This window comes from Aulonocara stuartgranti (genome assembly GCF_965226115.1).
Source record: "Aulonocara stuartgranti genome assembly, chromosome: 10".
Lineage (NCBI taxonomy): Eukaryota > Metazoa > Chordata > Actinopteri > Cichliformes > Cichlidae > Aulonocara > Aulonocara stuartgranti.
Window position 1 is genome coordinate 3,104,536 of NC_138946.1, and position 13,630 is coordinate 3,118,165.

At 42.5% G+C, this 13,630-nt stretch overlaps 1 protein-coding gene and 2 long non-coding RNA genes across 6 annotated transcripts; 2 read left to right on the top strand and 1 right to left on the bottom strand.

The window, feature by feature from the left end:
• Positions 1-1,698: 1,698 nt before the first annotated feature.
• On the top strand, positions 1,699-6,959 carry LOC309715993. Of its 4 annotated transcripts, none has more exons than XR_014279345.1 (4): positions 1,699-1,770; positions 2,077-6,293; positions 6,413-6,600; positions 6,693-6,959. It is a non-coding gene; the product is annotated as an uncharacterized lncRNA (long non-coding RNA). The 4 variants fall into 4 exon arrangements; XR_014279346.1 differs by having other exon boundaries at positions 1,706-1,951; positions 2,077-6,322; XR_014279347.1 differs by having other exon boundaries at positions 1,706-1,951.
• A 92-nt stretch (positions 6,960-7,051) lies between these two features.
• On the bottom strand, positions 7,052-9,117 carry LOC309715992 (uncharacterized protein). Its single transcript, XM_082549538.1, has 4 exons — positions 8,973-9,117; positions 7,802-7,895; positions 7,591-7,678; positions 7,052-7,474 (listed from the first exon to the last, which is right to left on the bottom strand). Exons 1-4 carry the CDS (start codon positions 9,028-9,030, stop codon positions 7,073-7,075), a joined length of 642 nt encoding a protein of 213 aa, XP_082405664.1. The 5' UTR covers positions 9,031-9,117; the 3' UTR covers positions 7,052-7,072.
• Positions 9,118-9,243: 126 nt separating this feature from the next.
• Positions 9,244-12,556, top strand: LOC309715994. Its single transcript, XR_014279349.1, has 3 exons — positions 9,244-9,323; positions 9,922-10,050; positions 11,353-12,556. It is a non-coding gene; the product is annotated as an uncharacterized lncRNA (long non-coding RNA).
• The last annotated feature ends 1,074 nt before the right edge of the window (positions 12,557-13,630 follow it).

Genomic DNA, 13,630 nt, shown 5'->3' on the forward strand with positions numbered 1-13,630 from the left:
AATTTGAAATTAGAACAAAAAAGAAAGACAAAAAATACATACTGAATTTGACCATTTTAGTAGCAAAGTAAGAAAAGAAAAGGTTCTTCAGCTAACAGTTCGGTGGCCAGTAAGTTAGTAGGTAACTGACCACAGTCAGCCCAAAATCAGATATAAATGAGACTTTTTAGGGTTCAAAAATGACTCACAGCCAGCTCTTAATGACTAATGTTAGCTAAGGCTAGGTAAAAAGCACTAGATTGTAAATGCATTATTGGATTGATTCCTTACTTTTAATTAATTTTAACCGTAATATTAAAATTGATTTCAGGCAGTTAGGTGTTACAGGACCTCAAGGGCAATCACAGGAGGGCCAAATTAAACAGCTGATTAATTTGGCTCAACAAGCACAGATTATGTCACCTTCTTATTGAGAGTACAGATAATTATAATAATATAATAATTATACACACCCGACCTGACCTTGTTTGATTAGCGAATGAATGGAGCAAAGCCCGCAAGTCAGTCCAGACAGACTCAAACATAATATGACTTACGCTCCTCAGTCATAAACACTTCCTCCATGTGCTGAGCTAAAGCTCCAAAATTTTACATCACTGCCTGCTGCTTTAAATAAACAAATAAATAAAAGGTTACGCTAACTCACTGCACTCTCTTGTGGTACAAAGTGGTATTACACAAAAGTGCAGCGCAGTCCTGGTTCACCTTCAGTTGATATCTCTTGAACACAGTGCATAGATGTTTTGGAAATGAAGCCAGCGCAGTAGTTTATTCTCATTCTGAACAAGATTCAGGATTTGTGTGGAAACCTTCCTGATGTCTGAAGCAGCTTAAATCCCTGAAGATGACTTTGAGACGTTCTCTAACCCATGTCTACTGCCCTTCTGCTTTTCTTCTGTGCCATTTCATGCAGTATGGTAATGTCTTTGGTTGTTTTTTTTATTTTTTTTATTGATGTGTTGTTTTGGAAGCTGTTTGGAGTCTGAGACGGGGCACGCTGAGACCGGAGGCGTGTGTGTTTTTAATACCTGTTAAAAAAGTGTGCTAGAGTTGATTTTCAGGACCTTTTTGGATATTAGCACTGACAGTGTTAGTCCTTTTGCTGTACATCCCTGTAGGAAATAAAAACTCAGAGGCAATAAGAACAACTCTATGTGTGTGTATGTTGACCTGTCGTGAAGCAGCTGACTTCAGGAAGTCTTAATGTTCAGGTTAAAGTGGGCTGAAAGTTTTTGATATTCAACAAGGTGCTGAAACCATTCCTGAGACTTTGTCCATCACTCATCTGTTTCTGAATTACACAATTACCTTTTTTTCAAATTCAGGAGTTTGTCGTGTGTTTATGAATCCTTTCTGAAACTTTATGAAGATAGACGTGTACTTCACGCACTTCCTGCTCTTCCTGATGTAACCTGTGAAAGTCAGAGGGTCAATGTTCCAATAAGAGTTATAATACAACACAAATATTTGAGCTTATTTGTGAATCATTAATTGATACAGGATGTGTGGGAACTTCACTTTCTAATTTGAATCTAAATATTTTTAGTTTGGAATCATTAAAAGTGCAGCTTTAGATGTCAGAGTATGTCCTTCTGACCATATTTGGGTTAGGGTTAGCACTCATCTACACTCTGACTTGCAGGTCATATATCCATCACTAGATGGCAGTGCTGCACTTCTTTTACCCTGCTGGGCCTCCTCTGGGGCCCCTGAACTAAGAGGATGTTTGTCCTCCTCTTGTCTTCCTCGCTCTGTTTCATTCGGTTTGAGGTGAGATCCCATCACGTCTGCAGCTGCTCGCCTTCTGCTGATGTTTGCAACAGATGTTTTAAGTCCACCCGTCCCGAAACATGACGTCAGACTGTTCTTCTTGTCTCGAGAGTCTCACAGCAACAAGCTCGCTCTGTTTAATCTTATTGCTGATGTCCGGCAGACATTAAAACACTGAAATGTGAGCTCAATTATAACAGACTGTTTAATAAAATTCCAGGGAGAAGTAGAAATGGATGTTCTTTTTAAAAATATGATCAGTGTGAGGAAATATAAGACGAACTAAATGAGTGTTTTATTTTTCAGCAGAATAAGAGTCTCTAATGCCTCGACCTCGTGACTTCACTGCTGCAGAGTGAGGAAACGCTCAGCTGCACACAAACACTGAAGGGCGACGTTTGCAGGAGTCACAGGTCATCATTTCCTCAGTTTAAAACATTTCTGTTGTTCCTACAGAGGAAACCTGTCTGTCCAGCATTAGCAGTAGCAGTGCTTGCTAACATTAGCCAAAAGAGTGCAGTTATTACATATTGGTAATCAATAATCAAATCATCAGCCCAACTCAAATTTCTTATCAGGACAAAAAAGAAAGACATCAAATAGATACTGGTTTTGATCATTTTAGTAAAAACAAAGCAAAGTTATGGTTATTAAGCTAACTGTTATGTTTGCAGCTAGTAATTAGCAGGTATGCTAATACGAGGCCCTGGATGTGTCCTCCTTGTTCTGGGCTAACATCTGATGATTTTCACAAAAACAGTAAAGCACATTTAAATTTGTGTGACGATGTTTGACAGGAAAAATCACGTTTTAGCTTTTTGGTTTGGATCTGGGGAGGAGGGTGGGTCACCATTAGCTGGTAAAGCCAGTTGGTGAACAACTTCCTCTAATCATGTATTAATCGATGGGAATGAGTTTTGATTACGCTCTGATGGCAACTCTTCGAGTGGCAACAAAACCTGTGAGGCTGCAGAAATAATTGATGTGGTTTCCAGGTTTCATTTAGGAGAGCAGCAGCTCCACTGTTCAAAAATGTGAAACTTTTATCTTTCAAAGACACAAAACAGCAGAGCGGCTACGTGGGACTGCTCCCCACTCTGTGGAGGTAAATCTCATCGTCCTCAGTCCAGCACACGATGTCCTCAGTCTCATCATCTCCTTTTGTCAGATGAAGCTTTTCTGTTTTTTGGAGTTTGCCTGTCTGCAGTTAATTGCTTTGTGTAGATAAATGCGACTGCCAATAATTTTTCACTACCAGTCTTTTTCTCCCACAGTGCTGTCTGTAAATAGCTCTTTTTGTACAACCCACAGACCAAAACGAAAGGAAATCGTTGGTTTGTTATCACAGCAGACAAAGACAAGCAGGCACAAACAGACATTTGGTGTGTTCAATGGAATAGTGACTATTGTCTAAGTAAAACAAGTAAATCTGTAATTGTAGCTGTTGCTCAGAAAGCTGGAAATTAAATTCAGAGCACAGAAAATGAGATCTTTATTAGCGAACAGGAAGGAAGCTCTTCAGAGTACAAAACAGTCGGAGAGATAAATGATAACATGGAAAAATGTCAGCAACAGGGTGTCTCTGACACCGAATAGATGGAAGGGAACGCTTCAACATGATGAAGTTAGGAGACACAAATCTTCACAGGTGTTTCTCTGCCTGCTCGTAATGAGATGAATTAAGCCAGCAGTTTAGCTCTGCGTTTGCGTGGAGTCAAATATACCAAAGATATCTGCAGGATGAGCAACAAGAAGTGCAGGGAGGAAGTCATAGCATATCGTAAATATGATAAATCCAGAATTTTTAGCCTTTTATTTACATAAGATCAAATAAAGAAGAAGCAGCTGTCTCCATGCAGAGTCTCAGGCATCTATTACTCCCTTGATCTGTAGCCCCTCCTGATATTTGGCAGTATCGTCCATAATGAGGGTGATGATATTTCCCCCCTGCCCTGACATCCTCCCTCCCCCTTTGCCAGACCATGTGTGTTGCCTTCATATCTCTCTTGTTAGTGTCTGGATACAGACGCCTCACAGGCAGGAATCGAACGTGCAACTGCCAGTCCAAAGGCGTGTAGTGTTACCACTACGCTATCCAGCAGCTTACAGAGGACAAACATTCGACTTATTTTACCCACAGGTGGACCTAATATGGACCAGCAGTCAGGTTTGTTGAGACATTCGGGCCACGGTAACTACTGTACATGTGAAACAATAACATCTTCTGGGTTAAAACTCATCACGGTCAGCCATGTCTTCATGAAATCCCAGCGTCGGAGTGAAAACGCAGACATGTTCAACTGCAGAAAGTTCTCCAAGTGTACAACGTGAGGAAAAACCAAGACGTGCAAACCAAAAAGGATCCCTTCACATAAAACACGAGAACTGAATACAGCTGAATAAAAGTAGTGAAACATAGAGCTGCTGAAGTGTTTCCACATCTCAGAGGTTCCAACAAACTTTCACATTTTTGCAATAGAGAATTTAAACACGTGTTTAGTTACAGTACTGCTCAAACATCTTGAGCCTCACTTCTTCAGCCTCCACATTGGCACCAGGTGTGGGAAGCTTTTAGATCTGACAGCTGCTTCCAGCTTTGAAGCTGCGATGTAACAGTGGGCGTGGCCAGCAAGACGACGCCGGCAGATGCTCCAATGAGAGGACAGCAATGTGGGACCGAAGCCAGCCCGTTCTCCATCGTTGCTGTGGCGATGTGATGGTGCGTTGGAGGGATGTGCCGATGTTCCCATTTTACTACATGTAAGCAAGCTCGAGCAGGTTTCCAGGCAACACTCAAACAGTCGACGGTGGAAGGCTGCGTCAGGCTCGACGGAGGAGAAAATGCTGCTTTTTTTCTGTAGCTGCTTTTGTGTTTGGCTGGAAAATTTCCAGCGAGTGCCAACAGAAGGAGTCACACCGGGGCGTCCGGCGCTTCTGCCAAGGAAACGTCATCGTTATGCCGTCACTGTCTTGACCTTGTCGGGTTAATAGATGGCTGCAGGCGCCAAGGCTTCACACCTCAGACTTTCTACTTTTATTTGCTTCTGCATGCATGAATAGAAATGTGTATGTCAGGCACACTCAGCAACACAAGTTCTACAGTAAACACTGTCACCCTTAAAGGAGTGTTGGTACACTTTGCTTGGGCAAAGAGATTATAAGAAAATACAGACGTAACACGGCAGCTTGAAAAATCCCATTTAGATGCCAGTCACTTTCAAGGATGTTTGATATTAGAGTTGAATGAAACCATTCAAGGAGGCTAATTCTATAATTTACACCTGACATCTGCACATAGATCAAGAGCTTCATTCAGCTTTATTGTGTAGATTTGAAATATTGCAGGTATGTAGAGTGCAGTGGGTATTTTTGCTGCATGCTTACACATACGCTGATGATGGTTAGAATAAGTCTCTGGGTCAGGAAGTCCAAGCAAGATGTCCTGAACTGGGCCTTAATAAGAAGAAGATAGCCAAGGCTATGGAGGGGTTGTTTTTCTTTTCTTTCTGATTCCAGGAGAAGCAGATACGAGGTGAGGTCGGACTGAGCGGGGAGGATTCGCTCTAAACTGCCACGTTCGTGTTGGGAGAAGATAGCCATAATAATCTTTGTTATGGTCGAAGTATAAAACCTGTACAGCCTGATTCAGTCTCATCCTCTCTGTGAAGCAGCAGGTTCACACAAAGGTCCAGCTCTGTAAACTTGTCATTTTAACTGCCAAAGCAGTAATGTGCTCAAGATTCGCTTGAGCACATTACACTTAAAACATACAAAACACAGTGTCCCAGTTCCCAGGCTGCATCCTCTGAGGGACCCGGCTTCACGGTCTACGTGGGCCGGGTCCTTCGAAGACTGAGGACCGAATTGCGAGGCTGTGAAATGGGATGATCTAGCCTTCAGATTTGCTAGCTAATTAAAAGCTAATTAAATATATTTGCTATGATAGAAAATCGCAGTGTGATTTTCTATTGGACTATTCGCTCTTTTATCTTTTACAGTGAATCAGTACATTTTAATCAAAATGTTTTGACATGTGAAATCTTTTTTTAAAGAACAGCAACATTCATAATAGTGACAAGAATAAAACAATTTCTGATATTTTCCTTCACCAGAGCAGAGCCCTGTACTGCAGGATTAACCTGAGTGTCTCAGTCATGGACAGGTTATTTAATAATGAGGACACTAAACCTGATTCTCGCCTGAGCAGGGAGTCTCTGAAAGTGCTGCTGAATCTGATTAACCAGAATCAGAGACATGGTTGGGGTCCTTGTTTTTCTTTTCTGGCTGGCAAGTGGAGCGTCCTACAGAGGTGTTTCCAGAGTGTTTGCAACACCTCGTGCCACTGTTCACCGCATCTTCCACAGGGTCACAGAGGAGGTGGCTGTTCGCCATCAGGTCATCCACCTCCCTCAGACCCCAGAAGATCTTGGAGTCATGTCCCATTCCAAGGTGTGGGAGTCCAGCGGAGTGCTTTTAGAATGATGAAGACGAGGTTCTGGGCCATCTTCCCTCAAGCGCTGGAGGTGCACCACACCTTCTAAGTCATTAAAATGTAGTGCCATTGTTTTTTTGATTAATTAAAATGACATAATGGGAACTTTAGCGTACGTACATCTATAAACACCTTAAACATCTGTTTCAGGTCATAACAGCATGTGCTCTTTTGTACAACATCTCGGTGCTGGCGATGTCGTGGCCCCGGTGTACGAGCCCGAAGATGCTGTGCCAGATGAGGGGGAGAAAGGTTTGGAGGCAGTCAGTGGTGCTCTCTGGCAGGACCAGCGATCTGCCCTGAAGGTACCACCCCTGGACCACGATGATTGTGAACAGGTAAGTAATCTGCTTGTACAACACTACTTGTTACAGCTTTATTAACATGACTGTTCGCACCACTGTTTTGCATTTTTCTGAATAAATCTTAGAGACATGGCAGCCATCGATTACATCAGCCTGTAAACCCAGATGATGCGGTGGACAGTGGAAACAAGCATCCCTAAACACCTTCTGGACACCACCCTGTATGATGCTCCACTTACTGACTGGGTCTCACTTGTGGCACCTCCATCTCTCTGGTCCTGGTCCAGCACATTCAGCAGCACTGCCAGACTTCCTGCTCAGCCAAAGGTTAAAAGTACCTGTGCATATTGGGACACTCAGGTTAATCCTGGGCTTTAATAATAATTACAAAATGTGTTGAGTTTTTTCATGTTATTTACTCTGTTTATACATGTTAATAATCAAGTTAAAATGTTGTACATAGTTTGAAAAAAATAACTCAAAGTTGAAGCATTCACAGCGATTTTTATTTACAGAACTTTACACATTTTTTTTCAACAAGTTTTTCCAATAACCCAAACAGCCTGTCCATTCTCTGTCGTGCTTCCTCTGCTCTTCTTTCCTCAAGTTCCCTCTGCAATCTCATATCCTCTCTGATCAAATCCAACAACTCGCTCTCCCAGTTCCTCTTTCTCTTTTCCCTTCTTGGCTCCAGCTGGCCATCATCCTCCTGCTCTTCCTGATCCCACGCTTGGTGTCCTACGGCTGAACTGGGACCTGGAGTGCTGTCCTGGATAGAGGTAATTAGGACTTGAGGCCTGGTGGAAGGCCTCTGTCCTAACACTTCATCCATAAGGGCAAACCAGGGCCATGTAGCAGCAGTGGGCTTCTCAATCCCTCCCTCGCCTGACCCTGGATACTTGCAATCCTAAAGGCAGAGGAAATCAAAAGTGGTGTTGAGAAAAACAGCATCAGTACACGTTTACATGAACACGTTTAATAACTTATAGTTAAAAATCCATATTTGAATACGACTGTACATACTTTGTATTTTTTTTTTAAATTGTCCCATTTTTTTTTGGCCTGCAACGGGGTGATTTTTCCCAGCAGGCCCATCTTCTCAAGAACTGCCCTAACAGACAGAAAGCACAGGAACATGTCAATCACGTTAATCCCTGAACAGCAACAACAAAATGTACGAACTAAAAAGCACTCGCATGCCTAACAGATTAAAAACTGCATACTGTTACTGTACCTCCAACCCAGAGCGGCTGAGTGTTTAGCACCGGTGAAAAGGTGCTCGTTGTCTCCGCGGAGTTTAATAAACTCAGCCGTCTGCTCTTTGCTCCCTGAAATATAAAAGGAGTAAATTCTCGAGCATCTCACGTTACTGTTTAACGTTTATTCAGCTGTGTGAAACTATAACTGTAATCCAAACCGACTTACTCAGGAACAAATAAAACACTGATAAAGCCAAACAATAACATTTTTACGTTATCTAAGTCAGCGGTCCCCAACCTTTTTTGCGCCACGGACCGGCCTTTAAGGTGTCGCGGATAAATACAACAAAATAAAACTAGTACCGGTACCGAAAAAAAGAAAATTTATTCATAACACACGTGAAAAGACCGATAAAAACCCTGAAAATCATACATTTCACACCTGAGCCTCAACTCTCGCGGCCCGGTACCAAACGAGTCACGGACCGGTACCGGTCCGAGGCCCGGGGGTTGGGGACCGCTGATCTAAGTGACTTGTACATCATGTTTAACCTGAGTTTGAAAACGATGCGTTTTAATAGTTTCAACATTACGCTTTCTGGGTCACAAAATAAACTTTTAAGATAAGTTACGGTGAGAATGTAGCCGTGTACACTTCAAATATCTACTCGATTTATTAAGACAGCACAAATCTGCAAACGTGCTCCGACGTTTTCGGAGACGTCTGTTACGACCCAGCTCGATAGCTAGCCGCCTCAGTAGAGCCGGAGAGGAAAGCGAGCTCCCGGCACATCGTTTTCAAACGCCTCGCGGTCTTTCGCTCCTCGGGTTAATAAACACGTTATATTAAACTCCACCGAGACAGCTGGTGACGCAGATGTAAAGACCAGACAGTCCAATTTCACAGCATCGCACTTGCGGCCTTCTCGGTCTTCGGAGGACCCGGCCCACATGGACCGCGAAAGCCGGGTCCTCCGAAGGATGCAGATCCTGACTTTGGACACAGCTCAAATCTAAGTTTATTTTGTGACCCAGAAAGAGTAATATTCAAACTAACCTTTATGTTAAAAAAGAGCGGGACTGTCATCTACAGTCACGTATGTTCAACGACTGTAAAAAACAACAACTTCACCTTAACATTTAAAATTAAACTCACATTAACTTTAACATCTTAACATTTGTATCGCTACTTCAAGAATACCTTACATTTAAAAATGTAGCTTTCCTCCGATGCCATCTCTACCGACCCTGTATCTGCCGCCATTGTTGGAAGCTGCTACTGGCTGGGCCGCGCTATGAATTCTGGGATAGGATCCGGGGAAATGGAGCAGCCTTCGTCGCCTGGCTGTGACGTTTTAGACCTTCAAATGCGGTCTCCGAAGGATGCGGTCTAGGAATTGGGACCGGTGGATGACGTGATCAGCGGCAGGTGAACGTGGATAAAAGCGCATTCATAAGCTGCGTTCCCATTCAGGGCCGCATTTGAAGGGCGATTACGTCACAGCGACGCGAGGAAGGCTGCTCCAAATGCTTCCAGAGAGAATCTCTGTTCCACAGGTGATTTCTTATTGCAATTCCTTTGTCGGTGACATTACTTGGAAAAGAGTATGAACCACTCCTAACAAGTATCTTGTGAGGAATAAAGCAAAAGAAGTTTCATTCAAAATACTTCATAAATATTATCCTGCTAATCATTATATGACAAAGTTCAAAAGGGACATAAATGTGATCTGTGGATTTTGTGGAAGCCAAAATGATCTTCTGGATCTGTTCACATGCTAGAACGTTTTGGACAGACTTCAGTAGACTCGCTCTACAAGGACTTTACTCTGAAATGGAAAATGTTGTATTTTGTTTCTTTCGAAGGCAAAAAAATCTATACTTTGTAATAAACTTGTTAATTGTCTTAGCTAAATTCTATTTCCACAAATGCAAATACAGTAGCCAAAAGCCTAATTTTAAACACTACTATAATGATACTCTATCTTACATAAAATTGATTAGTAGATCACTTAATAAAAAGGCTATAAAATAATTACTATTTGTGTTAATTACAAATTATTTGAATGTATGTAACTTTTTACATTACACCCCTGGCATATGTTAACTATGTTCCAATTTGTGTACATTCTCTGTATACTGTTGCTTAATAAAGTTCAGGGGAAAAAAGCCCAACGAAAAAGGATTGCATTTTTCGGGACAAATGTAATCGCATGGCAGGATGCTGTAAAAGGACCAAACTTCAGCCAGGAGAACAACTGAGATAATCCATCCACAATACGAGGTTAGTCATTAATGTACTGCTGCATGGGCTGGGCTGTAGTTACATCCTAAGGTTTTAAAAACAGCTTTAAAATGATTAACGGTAATAAAAACCGAGAGAGGCCGACAGTGATCACTGACTGTTTTTAGGGTCTTGCTGAGATTAAATAGAACAAGATACAAAGCATTAAAACATGTAAAAAACACAACAACCTTAATAAACGTAGAGTATCCTGGGCCCAGAAGCTTATTATGCTAACATAGCTGTGTAGCTAGCGATCACATAGCACATCATTATGTACCAGCTAGCCCAACTTCAGTAACCCTACAAACGTCACTGCTGTTTAGTTTTCTGTCTTCATTTATGTTGGAAGTGATAACAGAGCTGTATGTTTGAATTAGTTTCAAAAATCTCTCTGTCAGAACATGCTATACTACATTTAGATGGAAGCTAGCGAGCTAACTCCCTCCTAACTTCTAACTCTGTTAAATTTCATAAATTCGGTTTTCATGGATACCTGGATATTAAACTTAATTGTTACACCTGGCAGAGCAGCCACACTGATCATTTTATTACGGATGAAAGAATTCAGACAGTTTTTCAACTCTCAGTGATCCCGCAGTGTTCGTTTGACTTTGGGACCTGGAGCAGAGTTTGGGCCCAGACACCGCTAATGACGTTGGACTTAAAGACCGGATTGGGCTCCAAGTGTCTCGAATGACAGAACAGACTCAAGAGCAGATTTGAAGGAAAGGGCAAAGGTTTATTTAGACACATAAACACTTAGTGACTATATGCAGAATGTGAGGCGAATCCAGGGGCTCCATGCTTAACGATCCACTCTCTGCACTCCACTCGCTCCCGTCTACTGTGCAAACTTGCACACGTTCAGGCAATCCAACGGAAGTCCACAACAGACGAGAAATCAAAGCCGGAAAAAAAATACAAGAAATCACAATTAGGTTGACCCGAGGTTACGGTGACGTGTGTCGTACAACGTTCGAGTGATCAGAAGAACTGAGCCGCCTCCTCAAATAGTGGCAGGGAGTGGGAGGATAATAAGCTGCAGCTGAGTAACTGCTTCCAGGTGTGTTGGCCAAAAGTGGGAGCCCACAATGAGCTCCGCCCAGGCGAGGAGAAGAGCGAGCGAGCGAGCGAGAAGCAAAAACAATAACAAATACCTGCAGCCTCACTGAGCCAGCTGGGTAGACAGGGGACTCTGACACTAAGTTTTAGTTCTTGCCAGATACAAATGAATGTTTGGTCCACGTGCAGTTTTCTGTAGACAGCATTTGGTCTTCATTCGACTTATTTTACCCACAGGTGGACCTAATATGGACCAGCAGTCAGGTTTGTTGAGACATTCGGGCCACGGTAACTACTGTACATGTGAAACAATAACATCTTCTGGGTTAAAACTCATCACGGTCAGCCATGTCTTCATGAAATCCCAGCGTCGGAGTGAAAACGCAGACATGTTCAACTGCAGAAAGTTCTCCAAGTGTACAACGTGAGGAAAAACCAAGACATGCAAACCAAAAAGGATCCCTTCACATAAAACACGAGAACTGAATACAGCTGAATAAAAGTAGTGAAACATAGAGCTGCTGAAGTGTTTCCACATCTCAGAGGTTCCAACAAACTTTCACATTTTTGCAATAGAGAATTTAAACACGTGTTTAGTTACAGTACTGCTCAAACATCTTGAGCCTCACTTCTTCAGCCTCCACATTGGCACCAGGTGTGGGAAGCTTTTAGATCTGACAGCTGCTTCCAGCTTTGAAGCTGCGATGTAACAGTGGGCGTGGCCAGCAAGACGACGCCGGCAGATGCTCCAATGAGAGGACAGCAATGTGGGACCGAAGCCAGCCCGTTCTCCATCGTTGCTGTGGCGATGTGATGGTGCGTTGGAGGGATGTGCCGATGTTCCCATTTTACTACATGTAAGCAAGCTCGAGCAGGTTTCCAGGCAACACTCAAACAGTCGACGGTGGAAGGCTGCGTCAGGCTCGACGGAGGAGAAAATGCTGCTTTTTTTCTGTAGCTGCTTTTGTGTTTGGCTGGAAAATTTCCAGCGAGTGCCAACAGAAGGAGTCACACCGGGGCGTCCGGCGCTTCTGCCAAGGAAACGTCATCGTTATGCCGTCACTGTCTTGACCTTGTCGGGTTAATAGATGGCTGCAGGCGCCAAGGCTTCACACCTCAGACTTTCTACTTTTATTTGCTTCTGCATGCATGAATAGAAATGTGTATGTCAGGCACACTCAGCAACACAAGTTCTACAGTAAACACTGTCACCCTTAAAGGAGTGTTGGTACACTTTGCTTGGGCAAAGAGATTATAAGAAAATACAGACGTAACACGGCAGCTTGAAAAATCCCATTTAGATGCCAGTCAGTCCTCAGAGAGCCAAGGAAAACTGCGAAACCAGAGTGCGACACAGAAAAACGCCCCCGCTTCCTGTTCCCAAGGAAGGACCAATGCTGCCACAGAGTTTGCAGTTTTACAAAAACCGAGTATTTTATTAATCTTGGAAGGTAAGAAACGTTGGGGTGGGCGTGGCCAAAACAAGAAACAAAACGCTCTAGAAATGAAACAGAACTAACCTATCAGGAGAAATCCAAAGTAAAACACAGGCCTCATAACCTACACAGCAACCGTGTACAACCTACACGGCCTTCCTAACCTACAGGAGAAAAAAAGTCATGATGTCGTGACGCTCCAGTGTCAAAAAAACCCAACACACTGCTTCAGAAGCACTAACTCGAGGCTTTATTTACAACGTAGCTGCTTCCGTGCCTGATTCAGTGGTTTATAAGGAAGTGAATCATTTGCGGGACTCGTGTTTTGATGGCGAGAGATGGCGATTTTGGTCAATTGGGTGGGTTTGCCAGGTTTCTGTTCTTGTTGTTTGCCTTTGTTTTGTGTGTATATATATACACCTGCATTTCTACCAGTTTCTAGTCACTCCAGCATCGTCTGTTCCACGTGAGAGGATTTTCTCTAAGGCAGGAGAAAGACAACAAACAGACTCGGCCATCGCACAGTGGAACAAATTCTCTTCGTAAATAAACACCAAACAGGATAACCTTAAATACACCATGTTTTGACTTTCCAGTTCACAATCAATTATAGCCCAGGTCAAAAATATGTATAAGAAAATTGGCCTAATATCATATTATTTATAAACACACCTGTCCAGTGATTTAATTGCATAAGTACTTGGAGGGAGAACCTCACAGCAGAAGCTACTCTATAATGTGTTGTACATTATTATATGTATATTATATGTATTTTTTATCTATTGTATTTACCAACATCAAGAAGTCAGAAGCAAAGAAATACCAAACCATGGTCATGTTTAAATAAGAAATGTTTATTGATCATATTTATTTATTAAAGAAATAGACATAATTTTTTCACCCAAAAATACATGTTCAAAGCAACATAAGGACGGCCCAATATCAGACAGAACTGTGAACTCTGTAGAGTGGGCGGTCAGAATCAAGCAGTACACTTTAATGTGTAGATTCAAGCTGTTCCTCATACTTTTGGCCACCAGATGTCACCAGAGATGACCGTGTTGAAAAGCGAGTAATGA